This window comes from Carya illinoinensis, chromosome 2, assembly GCF_018687715.1.
Source record: "Carya illinoinensis cultivar Pawnee chromosome 2, C.illinoinensisPawnee_v1, whole genome shotgun sequence".
Classification (NCBI taxonomy): domain Eukaryota; kingdom Viridiplantae; phylum Streptophyta; class Magnoliopsida; order Fagales; family Juglandaceae; genus Carya; species Carya illinoinensis.
In genome coordinates this window covers 12,735,001-12,759,526 of record NC_056753.1, presented here as the reverse complement: position 1 = coordinate 12,759,526, position 24,526 = coordinate 12,735,001, and the positions used below count along the sequence as shown (strand labels likewise).

Here is a 24,526-nt window from a genome sequence, read left to right as displayed (position 1 = left end):
CCTAGTCACACAAGGAAAGAACCAATAAACGCTGGATATTAAATTTTGCCAACACTTGAGATGTTCTATCACGATTCTAAATCTGTCCTAGAGCAGTTCCCAAGACCAAAATCCCATGAAACGTCCAGATCTTGCTGCTGCCAACTTTGGAGAATATTAGGACTCCTAATCTTGGTTGAAAACCAAGAAAAACTGAACCAACCCACACTATATCTTGTAAACTACCAAAAATAGGGCTTCCAAGAAGTAGCTGAACTAAGAATCCAAATCCTACTACGAATCAATGAAACCAAGGATTCACAACCTCTGTAAGTAAGGACCAGATCTGCCTAGAGTCCAAATAGAATTAGGACAAAGCCCCCCCCCCCCCCCCCCCCCCTCCCTCTCTCTCTCTTCCCTGGGCCAAGAAAAACAACTCCAAAAGAAGAAAGTAACCCGCCATATGAGGGCTGGGCAACAATCAATCCAAGCAAAATGCATAAGGTCAAATCCAAAGACGCACCCTCCGCTGTCACCTAGCTCTGCCAAATCAATACATAAAGTTGTCTCCATCCAAAAGAAGTGTAAAAAAAATAACCAACCTGGTTGACGTATTACCTGCTTACGAAGCCAGTGCTTTGTTTCTGAACTCCATTATCATCATACCCCTGCAAAGTACTGTTACTAGAAGACATTGCACCAACGCTTTAAGGCCCTCTTTCAGACAACCTCTCATTTCATCATAGTTGATTTTGCCCATCATCACCAGAAAAATTGTGCATTTTAACTCATTTATCTCCTATCCACATTTCTTTGTCCAAGCAAAATTAAATTTTGCATCATCTGATTCTCACTCCCAAAATGTTGAGAGAAGTTACGACTGACAAGGGACAAATAAGTTATCAGAGATGAAGAAAGAAAGAACAAACAAAACAATCGAGCTACTGCTCTACTTTTTCATAGAATCAATTAATGCTTGAACAATGAAAATGGAAAAGAAATATCCAGTTTTACTGTCGATATCACCAAATAAGACGACATATGAGATGACATTTAGTCGTTGTTGAATTGCTACTGCTACAAGTATTAGTCTTCGGTCAAAGCAGTATGTGGTGACAACATATGAGATGTGATTGCGAAACAAACAACCAACACCGACAATGTCTCTAACTATGTCATCCAATCCCAACATTCTAATAAAAACAACCATCAAATGGTTACGGGCTAATTTTCAACATGACTACCAAATAAAAACAATACAAGCACAGTGAGCAAAAATATTCTCACTTTAAAAAAAATTTTAAAAGATGCCTATAGCAATAATCAAAAAAAAAAAAAAATTAAAAAGATGCCTATAGCAATAATCCAGTGCTTGAGGAATGTGAATTCACCTCAATATCAACAGCTAATACAAATTTGAGTTGTTTTGCCAGTTACAATGAATAAAAATTGCATGGACAGAAAATGACAGAAATGCTCATTTAGCACGAGATGTCATATTTCATGGTGATTGTTACACAAGTGGACACCCAACAGCAACAGAAAATTCTAACGAAATGAGTGCTGCATGGTAAAGGGAATTCATGATTAGGCAAAGCTAAATGTGTTACCCAATCCACTTTGAAGGGCATGTTAGAGAAGTACAACAGAAGGATACAGGCACAATTAAACACAGCATTGTACTATCCCAGAAATTTTTTTCTTTCATTTAGTAATTTTAGATTTAATAAAAGCAATCTACTATATGGACAATAAACAAGAGGGCAGCAAAATGGTTTTTTCAAGATTTTACAACTACTGCCTTTTTGTCATTGCAACAGGAACTCTTGAATCTAAGATCTTTATTGACTCATTACTCAAAACAGAGAGACAGCTTGTCAAAGAAGAGTATACATACAGTCAATCCAGTCTAAGTCAGGTTTGTAATGGAAATTAGGCTGAACCTAACTCATTTATAAACAGTCTAACCAAACAAAGAAGAGAAAAGGAACACTAACAAGATATTTAAAAACTAAAAGAAAACTATATATATATATTTAAGAAGCAATCATAATTGCTTAATATTATTCAAGTTGAACTTTAACCATAATCGTTCAAAGCTTAAACTAGACCCACCCATGAATTTAAAATAACCCAACTTAGCTCAAAGCTAAAAAGCAGTTAGGAGAACAGACCACAATGGAACCCTTTTACTTTTAGTAGGATGTAAATCCACGTTGGACAACGGCAGTCCATGGAAAGATTTTATGTGCATAATACCACTCATAGTCAATGAAAAGTGCAATGCAATTCAAGAGATTATCCCTCTTGATAGACATGTCACATACAAGCCTTGGAAGACTGCAGGTGGCAGAGCTTTTACCTTTAACACAAGAAAGCTAACGTCTCTCATGTTTGGATTTATTTTCTTGGAATCACATCATCAACCATTTTTGCAGGATTTTGACACCCTAATCAGTGAATTAAGTGGGAAATGCGAGACTTTAATCAAATCCACCATTGGGGAAAAAAGCATTTTAAGAACTAGCATATAGTGCAACGATATTTGCAATGCAACCCATGGTTTGAGAGAAAGAAGAGTTAAAAATTCCTAATAAAACATAAAATCAAAAAAACAATATCTATTAAGAAAGACTTAACAAGGGGTTCACGTAGAAAGGAGAGCCAAAATACAAAACATAAATTACAACAACACAACAACCAAAGCTTCCCATACAAAACCCTCTATGTGCACCAAGAATTCAACAATATCAAAAACAAACTACCAGTAAAGAGACTTAAGTTTGGGGAAATCTTCAATTTTAGAACTAGAAACTTAAACCGCATTGGAAGGAGAGCACCAAGAAATCGACCAATGAGGATGTCAAAAAATGTCACCATCAAAGAGCTCAAGATTTTGGGTTCCCATTTGAAAGGAAATACACAAATCATTCAGACGAGTTACGCAACCCATGTGAATTCTGACCAATATTTCTGGAACGGGTCTTCAGGAGAATGGATGATTTTCTGATCTGAAACAATCTATTTTCTACCAGATAACTTTGCATCAGGAATTGTCACTTGCTGGCAGACATGTGTTCAAGCTTCACATATCTGTACATACCGACTTCCCCCTATTGGCTTCTAGAACAGACAAGCATTTCGCAGCACTACAAAAACTATAAAAAATTGGAGCACATTTCTTGACGTTATGGCATCTTAAATACTTTAACAATACAGACTGTAGAATTATAGGGAGATTTAATTTGATGATCTGTCAGCAATGTTAGAGGCTAAGATTGAGGAGATCTACAGCTAACAGATCATGTTTTCTTATCCCATGATTTTAGGAGATTTAATTTGATGATCTGTCAGCAATGTTAGGGGCTAAGATTGAGGAGATCTACAGCTAACAGATCATGTTTTCTTATCCCATGATTTTAGGAGATTTAATTTGATGATCTGTCAGCAATGTTAGGTGCTAAGATTCAGGAGATCTACAGCTAACAGATCATGCTTTCTTATCCCAAGATTTTAGGGGATTTGGTAGTCTGTTACCAAATCCGTAGATATGAGTTTCCATTTTTATAGCTTTCTGTTTTAGGTAGTTTTGATTCTTTCCTAAGTAAGTTGTAAATATCCCTAAAATAGATGAGTATTATCATCTATATATATATATAGAGGGGAATGTAATCATTTTTGATATATTGGAATATTGAGTTTTTCCTTCTAATTTCGATATGGTATCAGAGCATTCTCTGAACCCTAATTTCCTCATATTACCAAATACTGGAAACGTGATTCAACTACTACCGTTTCCCAAATCACCTCCAATCAGGAAGCAATGGCTTCCAGCAACAGTAGTGCAGATAGTAACCTCATGCCCATTACAGGACACAAACTGAATGGGAACAACTATCTTCAATGGTCCCATTCTGTAATGATGTTCATATGAAAGGGCAAAGACGATTATCTCAATGGAGTTGCTGTCAAACCGAACAAGACGGATGAAAAGTTCAAAGTCTGGAATGCTGAAAATAATATGGTCATGTCATGGCTCATTAATTCCATGACAAATGACATTGGAGAAAATTTTCTTCTCTATGGAACAGCAAAGGAGATTTGGGACGCTGCCAAGGAAACATATTCGAACAATGAGAATACGTCGGAGTTGTTCGAGGTGGAGAGTGTTCTCCATGACTTCCGCCAAGGAGAGTTAACGGTGACTCAGTACTTCAACACACTCATTCGCTATTGGCAGCAGCTGGACTTGTTCGAGGAGCACAATTGGAGCTGTCCGGATGATGGAATCAGGTATAGACAGATTATTGAACGGAAAAGAATATACAAATTTCTGATTGGATTAAATAAGAATCTCGATGAAGTACGAGGAAGAATCTTAGGATCCAAACCACTACTAAATATCCGGGAAGCATTTTCAGAAGTTCGGAGAGAGGAAAGTCGAAAGAAGATCATGATGGGCTCTCAAGATTCTGTGACAAATCCTGAGAGCTCAGCCCTTACAGTTAGAGGAAATCCATCCAACAACAATGATCACAGACCAAAGAAAGGGCGACCATGGTGTGATCATTGCCGACGTCCTGGTCACACCAAGGACACGTGCTGGAAGATTCACGGCAAACCTACAGATTGGAAGCCTTCCCGGTTTGCCTATGACAAAGAAGGACGGGGCAACCTCGTCTCCATGGATGAAAAACCATCACCCGAACCCACTCCCTTCAGCAAGGAACATATGGAAGTCTTACAGAAATTGTTCAGCCAATCCTTGCCTGCACCTGCCCCCACTGTGGTTGGTACTGGTTCCTTGGCACAAAAAGGTAATTTTTTGAGTGCTCTAAATGTTAAAAAGGAGAAGCTAAGTCCATGGATTATAGACTCAGGAGCATCTGATCATATGACTGGAGATGAGAAGCTTTTTTCCACTTACAATCCATGCTATAAAAATTTAATTGTGAGAACAGCCGATGGTTCACTCTCAAAGGTGGCTGGTACAGGTTCTGTTAGAGTTTCTAAGAACATCACTCTTGATTCAGTTCTCCTTGTGCCAAAATTAAATTGCAATTTATTGTCCATTAGTAAACTCACTCGGGATCTCAATTGTGTTACTAAATTTGGCTCCAATCTGTGTGAATTTCAGGTCTTGGACTCGGGGAAGATGATTGGCAGTGCTAAGATGTGTTCGGGGCTCTATCTTCTAGAGGTTAATGATCCTCCTCAAGGAACAACTTACCAATCTGCTTGTTCAGTGTCCAGTAGTCCTATTTCTTTGTCTGTGAGTCAGTCTACTAATGATAGTGCAATTATGTTGTGGCACTATAGGTTAGGTCATCCAAATTTCTTGTATCTTGAGAAGTTGTTTCCTTCATTATTCCATAATAAAAATCCAAATGAGTTTCAATGTGAGGTTTGCCAATTTTCTAAACATATTCGTAATTCTTATCCTAACCGATCCTACAAAGCATCTCAACCTTTTTCCATGATTCATAGTGATGTATGGGGTCCTTCTAGGATCAAAAATGTTACTGGTTCTCGCTGGTTCATTTCATTTATTGATGATCACACTAGACTCACATGGGTATTTCTCATGAAAGAAAAATCAGAGACAAACCAGATTTTCAAAACCTTCAACACCATGATCCAAACACAATTCCAAGCAAAAATCCAAATTCTGAAAGATGCCAAAGAGTATTTCAACTCCATTCTTAATGATTATCTCTTGAGTCATGGTATAGTTCACCAAAGTTCCTGTGTCAACACTCCCCAGCAAAATGGTATTGCTGAAAGAAAAAACCGGCATCTTCTTGATGTTGCTCGCTCCTTAATGTTCTCTACCCATGTACCAAAATTTTTCTGGGGTGAAGCCATCCTCACTGCTGCATATCTCATAAATAGGATGCCATCTCGTATTCTGAACTTCCAGACTCCCTGTCAAATTCTTCTTGAGTTCTTTCCCAATACTCGTCTCATCTCCACCATCCCATTCAAAGTTTTCGGGTGCTCAACTTTTGTCCATGTCCATCAACAACACAGGGACAAACTTGATCCTAGAGCTCTTAAATGTATTTTCCTTGGGTACTCTCCAACTCAAAAAGGATATAAGTGCTACTCACCGGTCACTAAACAGTTCTATCACTCCATGGATGTCACATTCTTTGAGCAACAACCTTATTTCCCCAAATCTGATATTCAGGGGGAGACGAATGTTATCCAGGAATACCAGCTTTGGGATATTGAAGAATCACCTCATTTCTCTCCTAATTCTGACCAAACCTACCCATCACTAAATCATGAATCCATTCCTCCTCAAAATCTCTTCCTTGAATCTCCTTACTTCCTAGAATCTCCTCCTCAAGATCAAACCAATAATCCACCCCAAAATCTGGACACTATTCAATCAACAAAGAATGATGAGTTGATTACCTACTCAAGGAGGAGAAAGAACCAAAAGGAGATGGAACAAGAAGCATCTCTTGAGCAACCCCAAGAGTCTGACCCAAGTCCTAGATCAAGTGAAGATCCATCAGGTAACTATAATCCCGAAACTAATGATGATAGTGACTTTCCTATTGCTGTGAGAAAGGGTGTAAGATCATGCACAAAACATCCTATATACACATTTGTGTCATATGAAGGACTGTCACCGAAGTTCAAAGCATTTGTTGCCAACCTTGACAACATCCAGGTTCCTAATAATATACAAGAAGCTCTCAGCTCACCTGAGTGGAAATCAGCAGTGTATGAAGAAATTCATGCACTTGAAAAAAATGGAACTTGGGAAATTTCAGAATTACCAGCTGGAAAATGCCCAGTAGGCTGCAAATGGATCTTCACAGTCAAATATAATGAAGATGGGAGTGTTAATCGATTCAAGGCACGGCTAGTTGCAAAGGGATTCACCCAATCATATGGAATCGACTATGAGGAGACATTTGCCCCTGTAGCCAAGTTAAACACAGTTCGGGTTCTACTATCTTTGGCTGCAAACCTTGATTGGCCTCTCCACCAACTAGATGTCAAGAATGCCTTCCTAAATGGGGACCTAGCTGAAGAAGTTTACATGGAAATTCCTCCAGGATTTGAGACACAAACTACACGCAACAAAGTTTGTAAACTTAGGAGATCTCTATATGGGCTCAAGCAATCTCCAAGAGCCTGGTTTGAAAGATTCACAAAGGTAGTTAAGAAATATGGCTACTCTCAATGTCAGACTGACCATACTCTATTTGTTAAACACTCTCCTGCAGGAAAGCTTGTTGTCCTCATTGTATATGTGGACGACATAATTCTAACAGGAGATTATGAAGAGGAAATCAGCACCATCAAAAGTTTTCTAACTACAGAATTTGAGATCAAGGACCTTGGGAATCTCAAATACTTCTTGGGCATGGAGATTGCAAGGTCAAGAAAGGGAATCTCTGTCTCACAAAGAAAATATGTCCTAGATCTCTTAAAAGAGACTAGAATGCTCGGGTGTAAGCCAGCAGATACTCCTATGGATCCAACAACCAAACTAGGCACTAAGGAAAATTGTGCACCCGTGGATAAAGGGAGATACCAAAGATTAGTGAGTAAACTAATATACCTATCTCACACACGACCAGATATTGGTTTTTCTGTCAGCATGGTAAGTCAATTCATGAATAATCCAAATGAAGAACACATGGAGGCTGTGTATAGAATCCTGAGATACCTGAAACTAACACCAGGTAAAGGATTATTTTTTGAGAAGAACCAAAGAAAAGATATTGAAGTGTTCAGCGATGCAGATTGGGCAAGATCAGTACAAGACCGAAGATCAACTTCAGGGTACTGCACATATGTGTGGGGTAATTTGGTCACATGGAGAAGTAAGAAGCAATCAGTGGTGTCAAGGAGCAGTGCAGAAGCTGAATTCCAGGCAATGGCACACGGCATTTGTGAGGGAATATGGTTAAGAAGGGTGCTAAAGGAATTAAAGATTTCAGATGAAGAACCTATGAAAATGTTCTGTGATAATCAGTCAGCAATTAGCATTGCCAAAAATCCAGTACATCATGATAGAACAAAACATGTGGAAATTGATCGACATTTCATAAAGGAGAAGATAGAGGAAGGAATAATCAAGATGTTGTACGTGCCTACATGCCTTCAAACAACTGACATTCTTACCAAGGCTCTACCAAGAAAGGTGTTTGATGATCTGAGTTCCAAGCTGGGGTTAATAAATATTTACCACCCAGCTTGAGGGGGAGTGTAGAATTATAGGGAGATTTAATTTGATGATCTGTCAGCAATGTTAGGGGCTAAGATTGAGGAGATCTACAGCTAACAGATCATGTTTTCTTATCCCATGATTTTAGGAGATTTAATTTGATGATCTGTCAGCAATGTTAGGTGCTAAGATTCAGGAGATCTACAGCTAACAGATCATGCTTTCTTATCCCAAGATTTTAGGGGATTTGGTAGTCTGTTACCAAATCCGTAGATATGAGTTTCCATTTTTATAACTTTCTGTTTTAGGTAGTTTTGATTCTTTCCTAAGTAAGTTGTAAATATCCCTAAAATAGATGAGTATTATCATCTATATATATAGAGGGGAATGTAATCATTTTTGATATATTGGAATATTGAGTTTTTCCTTCTAATTTCGATACAGACAAAAGAACCCATTTATTAAACATTATTTTTTACTTGTATGCCTCAGGACGAGAAATTTTATGACAGATACTGTCTTGGATATAGATCCACTTCATTATTTAACCAAATATGGAAACTTCAAAACAGCATAAACTTGCTTCATAATACATGAACAAATATCACAAAAAAAAAAAAAAAAAAGGCTAGCCAAAGCTTACTAGCAACTGAACAACATAAAATCAAAAAAAGTTAAGTACCTACCAAAAAAGTCAGAAAAAAAATCCCAGAATAGTTAAGTAAAAGTGATAATCAACTAACAATACCAAAAAAAAAAAAAAAAAAAAAAAAAAAAAAACAAAGAGTAATATGGAAACCATAATTTATTATTCTCATGTTAAAGCTATGTTGGGTTGCCGATAAAAAATAAAGAAAGACAGGTTACAAGTTCTGCTTTCTAGTTCTTTTCGAAACTTGACAAAAATTCAGCATAATGAAACAAAAATCTACCGTTTTCAAAACTACAAGACAGAAATACAAAGGAGTAGGCTCAACAGCCGAAACACATATCATCTACCCAGCTAACGTACCTGTGCAGCTATGCTGTGCTGAATTAGCAGGATAGAGCCTAGAGGTATGAGGGCTCTCTGAAAGGAAACGTCGAAAAAGTGCCCAAGTTCAATGGGGCTTATAGGCAAGGGAAAGGGTGAGAGAGAGATTGGGAGTGAGATATGGGTTTGTTGTTTAAGTCAATTTCTTGTAGGTAGGTCGTTATGATTTTTCTTCGATACCACGTATTTGTAGACGCGTGGGAAAATAGGACTTCGAGGAGTGAGGAAAAAAAACAAAAAAAGAAACAATACTGTATAATTTTATGTGGAGGAGGAAAACCATGTATCGTTCTATTTCTTTTACGAAGGTTTGACAACGTCAAAAATCAAAAAATTATCTAAAAGGGAAGGGAACCGACCCTATGGGCCCTGTTCACGGGGCAAATCTCAAACGACGACTGTGTTGTTGTCGTTGCAGTCACTGCCATTGAAATCTCAACCAGAAAAAAAGCCACGTTCATTAATGAGTATTCCAGCTAATTTCGGTCCCAAGTTTCGGTAAAGGCATGCTATGCTATATTCGAACCCTCCGTGGTTTAAGAAAGGTGAAAAGATGATCGTGAATGAGCGATGGCATTTGTGCCCAAAGCTGATTAATTGGGCAATTGGAATTGCACTCTGTTTTTAGGATATGCTTAACTCATAATGCTCCATGATCTTTCTATTTTTATTTTTATTTTTTAGCAAGTTAGATTGTTAGACTTGAATATTTAACAAGGGTAGATTTAAGAATGGTCGAAATATGTGTAGCTTAGGTAGCATGATCACAATATTAGATTTCTTCTACCTTTTCATATTTTCATCTCATAGTTTTTCTTGGTGCCAAATGTCTTATACTATTCATCAAGTATGGCTAAGATCTTAGTATGTGTCCAAATAAAATTTCTCTATACTAATTGGACAATTTACACTGTGATTTGAAAGTGACTGGACTAGATACTACCACAAGGGTTACTATTTACTTCGAAATTGACAAAAATACCTTTGCATTATAAAATTCTAAATAATCCTACAAATCTAATAGTGCAATTCAAAACCAGCATTGACAAACAACAACTCTCCCCCCTATCTAGAGAGAAAACTAATCGGAAATTGCCCTAGAGGGAGGAGCCTCGGCCTCCCTCCCTCCTCCTTTTAGCTTCTTATCTTTAGTTTATTTCTGCTTCTTTTATTCCAGTTTCGTCTGTCGTTTTTGGCTTCTGTTTGGTTAGTTTCTCAGTTGGCTCTTGCGGTTAGGGTGGCTTAGCTCTTGGCCCCTAGTTACAGCGCCATCTCGAAGCGAGGACCACCTGTAAAGGTCTCGAGAGCAACCCTGCAAGGTGGCTCTTTGCAGAGGAGACGCACGACGGGGCTACGGCGGGGCATAACAGATTGGTGGATCTAGATGGGTGAGAGGCTGGCTACCCTGTTTTGTTGACGCAAGGTTGACGGGGATGGACTAAGGTGAGGTGAGGCTACGGTGGGGCGGCTCGAAGGCAAGAGGCTCGGTGCTCTGTTTCGTAACAGAGCGCTGGTAATACGAGTAGCGGAGTCATGGGCTGTTGGGCTTCTTTCTATTTGGTTTTGGCCGACAGTTTGATGGGCTTATCTGGGCATTGTGGTGCTTCCCGTGCCTTGTGGTGTTGGTCGACAGCGCAGTAGTTTATGCTGCACAGTAACAGAGAAGGAAGAAGGGGGCGGTAGGTATTAGAGAAGAAACCCTAGCCGGGCCCACGTGTAACCTAGTTTAGGCACCCCTTTTTGTAATAGGTTGGGCCCCTATGCCCAAGCTGGGCCTTTGGCTTAGGCTGGGCCTTTTGTTTTTACAACCCATTCCAGTTTTTGTGTTTCTGTATTTGCATTTGTTGTTTTGTTTTAGCTTTCATAAATAAAAAAATAGACTAGTGTCCCACTCCTTTTTTGGAGGAGGTAAGTGTTTGTCCTACTCCTCTTTTGGAGGAAGGTAGGCGTTAGTACTCTTCCTCCTTGGGAGGAGAGAGTATGGTTGTACTCCTCCTCCTTGGGAGGACGGAGTGTGGGTGTACCTCTCTTCTTTGGAAGAAAGGTTGTTTTAGCTCTGTTTTAACAGAGAGCTTTCTCTTTTGACTGATGTCAGGAGAGGAGGTATAGAAGTTTAGATAATGTCTGTCACAAAGAAATTTGTTGGCGGGGAGCACCTAACAGTTGAGTAGTTTTGGTTGATAATCTGGATTTTCCTATATTGATTAGCCACAGATGTAACTTCGGTTTCAATGAATGAAATTAAAGTCTATTTTCAAAAAAAAAAAAATAGTGCAATTCGTTTCACAATTTGGATTCCTAAGTGCCTCAAATAAATCAAAACATGTTTTCAAACAACTATCATCCAGAAGATGAAAAATGTATCATTGCGACATAAAATCCAAAATATTCATCTATGATTAGGACTGGTTTGGGGCATAGGATGAGATACAAAATTCTCATCTAATCTCATTTTATCTCCTCCCATCTTATTTTCAAACATAATTCAAATACAAAATTTTCAAATTAATCATTATAACTTTTTGAAACTTTCAAATAAAAAATAAAAAAAAAAATCAAATTTTTTCAAATCCCTAAACGAAAATAATATTAAAAAACTATATTTTTACAATATTTTAATTTTATAATATTTGTTATTCAACATTTTCTCTCTCATTTCTCAAAACTCAAAAAATACTCAACTCAGATTATCTCAATACTATTCACAAATTATTATATTATTATTTACAAAATTTTCATCTCGTCTCACTCCCCAAACCTGCCCTAATGATATAAACCGTTTCTAAATCTCATACTCCTAAGTACGTACCTAGTGTGCTATCGCAAGTAACCAAAAATAAAACCTACACTCTTAAAAAATACATATAGTAGTGTGAGTAAGTATTGTTCCCACGGAGAATGTCTAGCCTAATTTTATGCTATGTGAACAAGGATGGGAGGTTTGAGTTTAACAAGAACAATTTCAAGAAGAACAACTAAGGAACAATTAAAATTAAATTATCAAAATCAATCAAAAGAACAAACCTTAATCTAAGTCAACATCCACCATCGGAATTTTACAACTGATCATCGATACAAGTATATATTAATTCATAATTTGAATATTCATCGTTGAAATTATTTTCCTATCTCTCCTTAGTCCCAGTTAATTAGAAAACAAGTGATCTAATCAACCCTAACTACTAAACAACCCAAGACAAGCGTTAAAGGTTTAATCTAGTAGCAGCCTTAAGAATTAGAAAGATTGATGAAGCTAAACAACATAAGCACAAGTGGTTGTATTTAATTTCGTCGAGTGTTTTCTTCCTAAGATCTAATCATTTTTGATGCAGCAAATCATTAAATTTTAATTGCTTCACAAATTAGAGGGATCAAACAATTACGGGTTTGATATCTAATCTAGCAGTAGATTGCAATGAATAATAAACTAGTAGGCCTCCTAGTAATTAAATGAGACAATTATGAAAATAGGCATAGAAGAACATCCGATAGTCAAAGCATAAATGGAACACTAAAAACAAATTAGATCTCACAGTTTTATTTATTCCAATGCTTCCGTTTCCTTCGACCAATTAAGAAAGTTTAGCCAAACAAGGCCATGATGAAAACTCAAAAAAAAAGTTGGAGAAGAGGGGAGGGAGAGGCGTCTGGATGTCTCCTGATTTTCCCCGCTTTTAACCCATTCAAATCAGTTTTTTTTTTTAAGCCTACCCAATCTCCTAAAAATATTTTCAATATTATCCTTCACTAACAATATCTAAATCTGACTAATTAATGGAAAATATTGAAAATAAAATAGAGTCCTAATATAATTAGGAAAGTAGTGTTTCAAGCTTAAATTTTCGTGCATCAGATCTCATAATGTCCATAGATAAATTGTGTATTTGAATTGCATGATACGGAATGTTCTGGAAAGTCAGCAGTGCAGGTGCGTGATAAAGGGTTAGAATTGCATAATTAAGTTGATTAAATGAGTGATTTATTTTATCAAATAAGGATTGACCACTTGATTATGCATCAAATTCTAATATTGAATGTCAAATTAATTGATGCCAATATTTTTGCACATCAAAGTCTCATATTTGCCCTTGAAATACTTAAACTATAATATCATTTCATTTATATATTGTAGGGCATTTATGGAAGGAAAGAATGAATGGGACCTATGAGAAAAAAAAGAAAAGTTAACTATGGTTTTATGGAATCTCATCTAATAGAGATCAAATGCACACATTCGGACACCATGCAAGGGACTCGCATACACACATGCAATATACATGCAAAACACTCACTTGGGCATCACATGGACAGCACACAGCTGGACCCACAACAGCACTCATGCAGAACACAATGCACATGCAGCAGACCATTCGGACATATGCAGAAAACACAATGCACATGCAGCAGACCATTCACTCGGATGTGCAGCAGCTACTACAGCAATGAACCTGCAGCAAGGACAAAAACACATGCACATGCAGAACAGAAAGAATCATTCGGAAAGCAGCTCACACATGCACATGCAGAACAGCAACCACTCATTCGGATGTGCACACATGCAGAACAGAAAGCAGGAGAAGAATATGCAGTAGAACACATGGACAGCACACATGCAGCTATTACATGCAGCAACCACTCATTCGGACAGCAGCTACTACAGCAATGAACCTGCAGCAAGGACAAGCACACATGCACATGCAGCAGACCATTCACTCGGACGTGCAGCAGGAGAAGAATGGGAGGCAGCAACATGCACGTGCAGCAGCTGGAGATCAGCTATCTATTTAGCTGGAATCAGCAGCAGGAAAGAAAGGGGAGTTCGGTAGCTTAGTTTAGGAGCTCTTAAGTTTTTTTTCTTTCTTTCATTTCGTAGAGTAGCTTAGCTTAGATTTTTTTATTTTCTTTCATTTGTTTTCTTTTTCGTTTAAGTTAGGAGTTGAGTAGCTTAGTTTGTATTTTTATTTTCTTTCTTTTGTTTTAGTTTTTGCGCAGCGAGTTTAGTTTTCTTGCACTTTCTTTTGGTTTTTTTTTTATTCGGCTACAGCAGTAGCTTAGCTTGGAGTTTATTACTTTCTTTCATTTTCATTCGGTGTTGCAGCAGTTTTATTTTTATTTCATTTTTGTTTCAGACAGTATCTTTATTTTTATTCGGCTGCTTCTTCGTTTTATTTTTCATGGTTGCTCTTCATTCTATTTTCTGCAATTTACGTTTCAGTTTTTATTTTAGTATTTGTTCTCCTGTGGGCAGTGGCAACATCTTTAGGATTTATCTCATTCGGATATTTCCTCAGGTTTTGTCATGACTCAACTTAGATTTATTTTTATCGCTAGAAACATAATGTGTAGCTAATTTTTGAAGCTTGGGTTGTGAAATGAAGCTTGATTTGTTTTGGATTCTAGATCGATGCAATATTTTGTTGTTAATTGTTGATTTTACTACGTTACTAGTCAGATTTAAATTGAAAACAGATTGCGGCTCTTGCTCTTGTTTTGTTGTTGACGTAAAGCACAACAAAAGCTTGAAAAATATCAAGGCCTCTCTCAGTTGTTTGTTAATGTGTGTTTGGCTAGTAAAGTAAAGAATCCCTTAGAAAAAAATATTGCAAAAACTTGAGCATAACTTTTTATCTTTCGTTTATCAATGTCTTGACTAGATTGTTAATCGAGAAAATTATCTAGAATCCGAAATAAAGAGAGTCTCATACCCAACCCAAGTGCTCGTTAATTTGTTTGTTTTAGAAACTCTAAGTTCAACTTCAATTATCTTCTTGCATTGCATTTGAATTTTATTTTTATCTCTCATACTTGATTCATTTGTTACTCACAAATCTCTTATTCGCTCTGATAACCCATTGTCCCTGTGGAATACGATCCTGGACTTATCCTTGATACAACTTGACACTTCTACACTTGGAAGCACATTCGACCACGAGTCAAGTTTTTGGCGCCGTTGCCGGGGACAACTGGCGTTTATCAGAGCATTCCTCTACTGCTGAGAGGACGTTGTGGAGCTGTGAACCTTTTCACAGCCTGGGTGACATCTAATTTTTTTTCCCTTCTCTCTGTTTATTTTTCATGGTCTTTGATTATCTGCTCTCTTTGTATAAATTCTTTCGTTTCTCTTGCATCATTGAGGACAATGCTACAATCTAGTTGGGGGTGGAAGAGAATTTATTTCTCTGTTTGCATGCCTTAGACATATTTTGGTCCACTTTAAAAAAAAAAAAAAAAAAAAAAAAAAAAAAAAAAAAAAAGGAGATTTGTTGAGGTCATGGAACATGTGGAAGGTAGTGCAAATAAGAGTATATGTCAAAAGAGGGATTTATCCATTTTATTTAGTTGTTAAACCAAGGGAAAGATGTTAAAAGTTTTGCTAAAACACACACAACACATATCCGGAAGGCCTAGAAAGACTACATTGAGTCATTGTTGGTTGATTTACACTTCAATTGTTTGATACTCTAATGAACCATATCCTAATGGCTTAGGAAGAAATTTGAAATGAATTAAATGAGAAAAGGGACAAGCCAAGGATCCAAAAAATAAAAAATAAAAATAAAAATAAAAATAATCCTTTAGGTAGACTAGTGGTAAGGGCTGACTTGTGAAAGTGTGGATAGGCGCACATTCATAGATCTGATTCCCCCACTAGGAAATCTAAAAACATAAAAAAAAAATAAAAATTACATTTGTGTAGTGGAAAAGACTGCCTATTACCAAGGCCCTTACAAAAAAAAAAAAAAAAAGAAGTAGGCGCCTTTCAAAGTGTAATAGCGTGAAAGCCGCCACTACAATGGTTGTGAATTAGAGTAAGACCATGTGGTTTTCTCAAGATTGGTTGTTATTGAAACTGTTAATGTCTCTTGGTAGTCGATCTTGGAATTCTAACCCCATTTCCATGCACTTGAAAGAAAGCAAGCTTTGTTACATGTAATTCCCTTGGTTGATTAACTAAATTGTGTATAAATCTCTCAGTTGATACAAAATTCATATTAATCTATCTCCAGTGTTCTTAAACTCAACAAGTCTATTTCATAGCATGTGATTCTCGAACTTCTTTTGAAATTGTAGTTGGAAATCTCACCTTTGCATGAATTCATTCACTTTATTTGCTAGAGTCTAGCAAAAAGCTAGTTGGGGGGGTGTGATAAAGGGTTAGAATTGCATAATTAAGTTGTTTAAATGAGTGATTTATTTTATCAAATAAGGATTGAACATTGATTATGCATCAAATTCTAATATTGAATGTCAAATTAATTGATGCCAATATTTTTGCACATCAAAGTCTCATATTTGCCATTGAAATACTTAAACTATAATATCATTTCATTTATATATTGTAGAGCATTTATGGAAGGAAAGAATAAATGGGACCTATGAGAAAAAAAAGAAAAGTTAACTATGGTTTTATGGAATCTCATCTAATAGAGATCAAATGCACACATTTGGACACCATGCAAGGGACTCGCATACACACATGCAATATACATGCAAAACACTCACTTGGGCATCACATGGACAACACACAGCTGGACCCACAACAGCACTCATGCAGAACACAATGCACATGCAGCAGACCATTCGGACATATGCAGAACACAATGCACATGCAGTAGACCATTCACTCGGATGTGCAGCAGCTACTACAGCAATGAACCTGTAGCAAGGATAAAAACACATGCACATGCAGAACAGAAAGAATCATTCGGAAAGCAGCTCACACATGCACATGCAGAACAGCAACCACTCATTCGGATGTGCACACATGCAGAACAGAAAGCAGGAGAAGAATCTGCAGCAGAACACATGGACAGCACACATGCAGCTACTACATGCAGCAACCAATCATTCGGACAGCAGCTACTACAGCAAAACACATGCACATGCAGAACAGAAAGAATCATCCAGAAAGCAGCTCACACATGCACATGCAGAACAGCAACCACTCATTCAGATGTGCACACATGCAGAACACATGCAGAACAGAAAGCAGGAGAAGAATCTGCAGCAGAACACATGGACAGCACACATGCAGCTACTACATGCAGCAACCACTCATTCGGACAGCAGCTACTACAGCAATGAACCTGTAGCAAGGACAAGCACACATGCACATGCAGCAGACCATTCACTTGGACGTGCAGCAGGAGAAGAATGGGAGGCAGCAACATGCACGTGCAGCAGCTGGAGATCAGCTATCTATTTAGCTGGAATCAGCAGCAGGAAAGAAATGGGAGTTCGGTAGCTTAGTTTAGGAGCTTTTAAGTTTTTTTTCTTTCTTTCATTTCGTAGAGTAGCTTAGCTTAGATTTTTTTATTTTCTTTCATTTGTTTTCTTTTTCGTTTAAGCTAGGAGTTGAGTAGCTTAGTTTGTATTTTTATTTTCTTTCTTTTGTTTTAGTTTTTGCGCAGCGAGTTTAGTTTTTTTGCACTTTCTTTTGGTTTTTTTTTTATTCGGCTACAGCAGTAGCTTAGCTTGGAGTTTATTACTTTCTTTCATTTTCATTCGGTGTTGCAGCAGTTTTATTTTTATTTCATTTTCGTTTCAGACAGTATCTTTATTTTTATTCGGTTGTTTCTTCATTTTATTTTTCATGGTTGTTCTTCATTCTATTTTCTGCAATTTACGTTTCAGTTTTTATTTTAGTATTTGTTCTCCTGCGGGCAGTGGCAACATCTTTAGGATTTATCTCGTTCGGATATTTCCTCAGGTTTTGTCATGACTCAACTTAGATTTATTTTTATCGCTAGAAACATAATGTGTAGCTAATTTTTGAAGCTTGGGTTGTGGAACGAAGCTTGATTTGTTTTGGATTCTAGATCGATGCAATATTTTGTTGTTAATTGTTGATTCTACTACGTTACTAGTCAGATTTAAATTGAAAACAGATTGCGGCTCTTGCTCTTGTTTTGTTGTTGACGTAAGGCACAACAAAAGCTTGAAAAATATCAAGGCCTCTCTCAGTTGTTTATTAATGTGTGTTTGGCTAGTAAAGTAGAGAATCCCTTAGAGAAAAATATTGCAAAAACTTGAGCATAAATTTTTATCTTCCTTTTATCAATGCCTTGACTGGATTGTTAATCGAGAAAATTATCTAGAATCCGAAATAAAGAGTCTCATACCCAACCCAAGTGTTCGTTAATTTGTTTGTTTTAGAAACTCTAAGTTCAACTTCAATTATCTTCTTGCATTGCATTTGAATTTTATTTTTATCTCTCATACTTGATTCATTTGTTACTCACAAATCTCTTATTCGCTCTGATAACCCATTGTCCCTGTGGAATACGATCCTGGACTTATCCTTGATACAACTTGACACTTCTACACTTGGAAGCACATTCGACCACGAGTCAGTGCGTCAACTTCATGCCCTATTTCTACCTTGATTCAGCCAATATCTGATTGTCAAGATATTTTGGTTATAATATCTGCTTACAATTGAGAGAAATCAAGACAATATAGTCCAAAAAGTGAGATTAATTGTGAGATTTTTAGACAAAATTCTTGACCTTTGGAATTGCTAGTTAAAAGGATAAATGTACTATTTTACTTGTTTGATGGGCTGATTGTTCTGCTTGTAGGTATTAAGGCCTAGTCCTAAGAATTAAAGCCCAAATTAGCATGTGGCCCGGTCTTGAGTTCAGACCCGATGAGTGAAGGCTTGTGCGAAGGCCTCTGCTGCGACTTATCCTCATTCATCAAGAAGGATTGAGAAATACCTCATTCCTTAGAGGGCAGAACTGAGAACTAGAGAGGATTCGGTTAGAAGAGAGAGAAGATGGAAATGATGGAAGGAGAGAATAAAAGGAGAAGAGGTGCACCACAGAAAGGGGGAATCGATTCATGTTCATTCTTGGAATCCTTAGTTCAGTTTTGCTTTAAGAACGATTGTAGTTTTTCTTACTTTTTAGGGTTTCCAAATTATCTATCAAATGATGATTTGGGGCTAATTGCTATAGCTAGGGTTGGAGAGGAAGGGGTTTCCTTCCTTCATTATCAATGGTTATTTGTTGCTGTTATACTTAATATAAATCTACTATTGTATTTTCATGCCCTATTTACTATCGGTTTGGAGAGATCTCTTGTTCTTGACCTGTTGTAGACTCACGGCACATCAGGACCTAGAAATAATCAAGGATCTATCCACTATGAGTCTTGAGATAACAATGGATGATAATGTAGTGAAGGTTTTATTCCAATCGGTGCCTTCATCTGAGTTTTATTGTTCTTTGGTTCTTAAGTGTTATTGTCTTGATTGAGTTAACATGAGCAGATGCACCCAGCAACTATAACCTGATGTTAGAGGAAACCGTAACTCTGTGTCCCTAGTATTTACACTTTCTGACAAATACTTTCCAATTCTAAGTTTTAAAGATTTTATTCACATTTTACATTCTATTTGTCTTAACTTTAAATATTGTTGATCTGGTTTTTACGTTTGCATTATTCTTAGAAGAATTGAATCCCTTGCTTCACTTGTCACACTTCTAAATCATCCTACATTCAGTGCAATCCATTGCATACAGCCTCCTCCACATTTGAGAACAAACCTCTTTCATAAAGAGAATTTGTTCTACCATATTTTATCTTCCACTTAGTTTATACTATTTTACTTATTTATATTTTGTTGGGTTATGTTAACATATTCATCCCTGTGGAAATGACCTCGGGCACTCACACTATATTCTGAACATGCTTTTATACTTGGAAGCATTATTTTGAGTGAATCAAGTTTTTGGCGCCATTGCCAGGGACAACTGGCGAAACATAATCTTTCTTGCAAAATAATAATAATAATAATAATAATAATAATAATAAAAGGAGTGTATTGTGAACCTCTTCACAGAATGGGTAACAACTCTTATCTCCCTTGTTGAATAATCTCTTGTGCCTATGTTTTGTTCCTTTAGTTTGTCTTACATCTGTTCTGAATTTTTTTTATGTTTAGAATGCATGTCTGTTTGGACTAGAGATCAAGCATCATGATTAACTAGGACTGAGTCATTTTCATCCACAGAGTCTGCATCCATATCTTTTGAGTCATCCTCTGAAAATTTAAGTAACCTGGCTGAAAATGAGGATCGGGAAATCTTGAACCAGAATAGGACATTAAGAGAGTACTTACAGCTAGTCAGAACTAGTTCCCCTTCCTGCATTATTCAACCTTTAAATGCAAAAAAATTCAATTTTAAACCTGGGATGATCCCATTGATTCCTCATTTTCATGGAATGGAATATGAGAATTCTTATTTGCATATTAAAGAATTTGAAGAAGTGTGCTCCACATTCATGGATAGGACATGCATTGAGGAAGTGATTAGGTTGAAACTGTTTCCTTTTTCCCTTAAGGATAAAGCCAAAACATGGCTGAATTCTCTAAGGCCTCAGTCCATAGGAACTTGGCAAGAGATGCAGACTGAGTTTCTTAAAAAATTCTTTCCCATGCATCGAACAAATGCCCTAAAAAGGCAGATTATGAATTTTGGGCAAAAAGATGGTGAAACTTTTTATCAAAGATGGGAAAGGTTTAAGGATTTATTGAATGCTTGCCCTCATCATGGTTATGCACATTGGAGAGTCATTAGTTTTTTTTTTTTTTTTTTTTTTTTTTTTTTTTTTTTTTTTTTTTTTATGAAAGCTTGCATCCCAAAATGAAACAGTTTGTTGAAACCATGTGTAATGGTGAGTTCTTTGGCAAGGATCCTGATGAAGCCTTTGAATATTTCAATTATTTGGCTGAGAATGCCCAGTCATGGGATGTTTCTGATGTTGGGGATAGGTCTGAAAAAGTAAAGGGTACAATTAGGGGTGGAAAATATCAACTCAAAGAGGTTGATGACTTGCATGCTAGGATAGCCCTGATTTCTAAGAAATTAGAATATATTGAACTGAAAAAGGTTAATGAAATGCATGTGTTGCCCCCAAATGCTGATAAATGTGGAATTTGTGAGGACCAAGGGCATAGCACCCATGCATGCCCTACCATACCTGCTTTTAAGGAGATATTGTTAGATCAACCTAATGCTGTGAACATGATTGCTAAGAATTATTCAAGGCCTTTTTCTAACACTTACAATGCAGGCTGGAAGAACCATCCCAATCTTAGTTGGAAAACTGACTAGCAAGCTTCTTCCTCCACAGCACCCTACATGCCCTATGCACCACCATCAGGACCTTCACATTACCCCAACCAGCCTCACTTCACCCAGAAAAAGAATTTAGAAGAGTCCATACAACAACTCACTGTTAACCTCCAACAGTTCATGCAAAGCTAAGCAACCATAAATAACCAAAACTCCCAAGCCATAAATGACATAAGAGAAACACTCACAAAAGTGACTACCACTGTGAGTACCTAGGAAAAAGAAAAGTTTCCAGCCCAAGCTCAACCCAATTCACAAGCTCAGCAACCTCAAGTAGAAGGGCTCAATGTGAAGGCTGTGAAAGCCATCACAACCTTGAGAAGTGGTAAGATTGTGAATAAGCCTGAACATATCATTGGGAACTCAGGTAAGGAATCTAACTCAAAACCAGATGGTGAATTACATGTTGAAAATTCTGAGATTCCTGAGTCCATACCTACTCCATTTCCTCAAAGGTTGATTTCTGTGCATAAAGAAAAAAAAATTTTGAAATTCTGGAAATTTTTAAACAAGTCAGAATAAACATTCCACTTCTAGATGCCATCAAAAAAATCCCTGCTTATACAAAATTTTTGAAGGATTTGTGCACTGCCAAAAGAAAGTTAAATGTTAAAAAAAAAAAAAGCCTTTCTCACTGAGTAAGTCAGTGCCATCATCCAAAATCACAAGCCCCCTAAATACAAAGACCCTGGCTCACCTACTATCTCTTGCATAATTGGTGATGCCAAAATTGGCCAGGCTTTGCTTGATTTAGAATCAGGGGTAAATTTGTTACCCTATAGTGTGTATGAACAGCTGGGATTGGGTGAATTAAAACCAACTTCTATAATTCTGCAATTAGCTGATAGGTCCATTAAAATGCCTAGGGGAGTGGTGGAAGATGTATTAGTACAAGTAGATAGATTTTATTATCCTGTAGACTTTGTGGTGCTGGATATGAAACTAACTACTCCAACTAATGTCTCTTCTACTCCAGTGATCTTAGGGAGGCCTTTTTTAGCAACCTCTAATGCTATTATAAACTATAGAAGTGGGGTTTTAAAATTGAGTTTTGGCAACATGATTTTAGAGCTTAACATTTTCAATTTATGCAGGCAGCCTCAAGAACTAGAAGAAGTGCAGGAAGTCACTTATTTGGAAGCAATCCCTTTTGAGGATCTATTCTTAAATATTGACTCTGTTGAAAATTGTGTTGAAAATTCTATTGAAAAATTTCTATCTACTGATGCTGATTATGTCTCTTCCATCCTTACTGTAGGAAGCTCAAGTGGTACCCAGTGGAGGCCTAAGATCGAACCTTTGGCCCTCATACCAGAGCCCACTAAGTCCTTAAGTGAGGAAAGCCCACTATTGGAGCTGAAAGCCCTTCCAAAGGAGCTAAAATATGCTTATCTGGGACCTAAGGAGTCTTTTCCAGTGGTAATCTCATCTCAGCTCATTGCTAAGCAAGAGAGTAAGTTGCTTGGCGTGTTAGTACAACACAAGTTTGCCATTGGGTGGACCATTACTGACATGAGAGGTATAAATATCTTAACTTGCACCCATAGAATTTATTTAGAGGAAGGATCTAAACCCTCTAGGGAGATGCAGAGAAGATTGAACCCTACATTGAAAGAGGTAGTTAAGAAAGAAGTCCTGAAATTATTAGACATAGGTATTATTTACCTTATAGCAGATAGTCAATGGGTAAGCCCCATTCAAGTGGTACCAAAAAAATATGGTATCACAGTAGTCAAGAATGAAAAAGGGGAATTAATACCTACTAGAATGACAACTGGATGGAGAATGTGCATAGACTATAGGAAGTTGAATGCAACTTCTAGGAAAGACCATTTTCCTCTGCCTTTCCTTAACCAAATCTTAGAAAAGGTGGTTGGGCATGAATTTTACTCCTTTTTAGATGGCTATTCTAGGTATTACCAAATCAAAATTGCCCTTGAGGACCAAGAAAAGACAATATTTACATGTCCTTTTGGGACTTTTGCTTTCAAAAGAATGCCCTTTGGCCTGTGCAATGCCCCTGCCACCTTTCAAAGATGTATGTTAGGAATTTTCAGTGATTTAATTGATGAAATAGTTGAAGTTTTTATGGATGATTTTTCAGTGTTTGGAAAAAGTTTTGACTCATGTTTAGCTGACCTGAAAATTGTTTTGGCCAGGTGTGAAGAAAAGCAATTACTGCTTAACTGGGAGAAGTGCCATTTTATGGTACAACAAGGAATAGTCCTTGGGCATATTGTGTCTGAAAGGGGTATTGAGGTCGACAAATCTAAAGTGGAACTGATTGCAAACTTACCTATCCCTAGAAGTGTAAAAGACATAAGATCATTTTTAGGCCATGTTGGTTTCTATAGGAGATTCATAAAAAACTTTAGTTCAATCTCAAAACCTTTATGCCATTTGTTGATGCATGATGTTAGTTTTACTTGGTCTGAAGAGTGTCAAACTGCCTTTACCCAGTTGAAAGCTAACCTCATTACTGCCCCTATAATTCAATTGCCTGACTGGACATTGCCATTTGAGATAATGTGTGATGCTAGTGATTTTGCTGTTGGGGCAGCATTAGGCTAGAGAAAAAATAAACTGCCTCATGTGATATACTATGCTAGCAAAACCTTAAATGATGTTCAGAAAAATTACTCTACTACAGAGAAGGAATTGCTAATTGTAGTATTTGCATTAGAAAAGTTTAGGGCCTATTTGCTTGGTTCTCCTGTCATTATCTTTATTGACTATGCTGCATTGAAATTTTTGTTAACAAAAAAGATGCAAAACCTAGGCTCATCAAGTGAATTCTTTTATTTCAAGAATTTAACATTACCATAAATGATAAGAAAGGGGTGGAGAATGTTGTAGCAGATCACTTATCTCAGCTTACCTTGGACTCAACCATTCAAAATCCCCATATTTCTGAATCTTTTCCTGATGAGAATCTATTTGCAGTCAATATTTTACCCTGGTATGCTGACTTGGTAAATTTTCTGGTGACAAGTCAAACTCCAGCCCATTGGACAGCACAGGACATCAGAAGAATGAAAGCTGAGGCTAAGTTTTTCTTTTATGATGAACCTTACCTTTTTAAATATTGCTCTGACCAAATAATTAGGAAATGTGTTCCTGACAATGAATTTTCTGCCATACTCATTTTCTGCCATTCTGAAGCTTGTGGTGGGCATTTTT

The 24,526-nt window shown here is 37.1% G+C and overlaps 1 protein-coding gene and 1 non-coding gene across 5 annotated transcripts in view; both read right to left on the bottom strand.

Moving 5' to 3' along the window:
* Nucleotides 1–9,423, bottom strand: part of LOC122300131 — a 30,226-nt gene extending 20,803 nt beyond the window's left edge. The window contains exons 1-3 of one of the 4 annotated variants that reach the window (XM_043110559.1): nucleotides 9,183–9,419; nucleotides 2,342–2,429; nucleotides 598–859 (exon numbers count right to left, since the gene is read on the bottom strand). In XM_043110559.1, coding sequence (XP_042966493.1) covers nucleotides 598–674 — 77 coding nt within the window. In that variant the 5' untranslated portion in view covers nucleotides 675–859; nucleotides 2,342–2,429; nucleotides 9,183–9,419. Of the gene's footprint in view, nucleotides 1–581; nucleotides 860–2,341; nucleotides 2,430–9,182 lie in introns of all 4 variants that reach the window. The other 3 variants (XM_043110561.1, XM_043110560.1, XM_043110558.1) reach the window with 3 other exon arrangements.
* Nucleotides 9,424–20,660: 11,237 nt separating this feature from the next.
* Nucleotides 20,661–20,766, bottom strand: LOC122302112. The gene has a single exon (XR_006240354.1). It is a non-coding gene; the product is annotated as a small nucleolar RNA R71 (small nucleolar RNA).
* Between the last annotated feature and the right edge of the window lie 3,760 nt (nucleotides 20,767–24,526).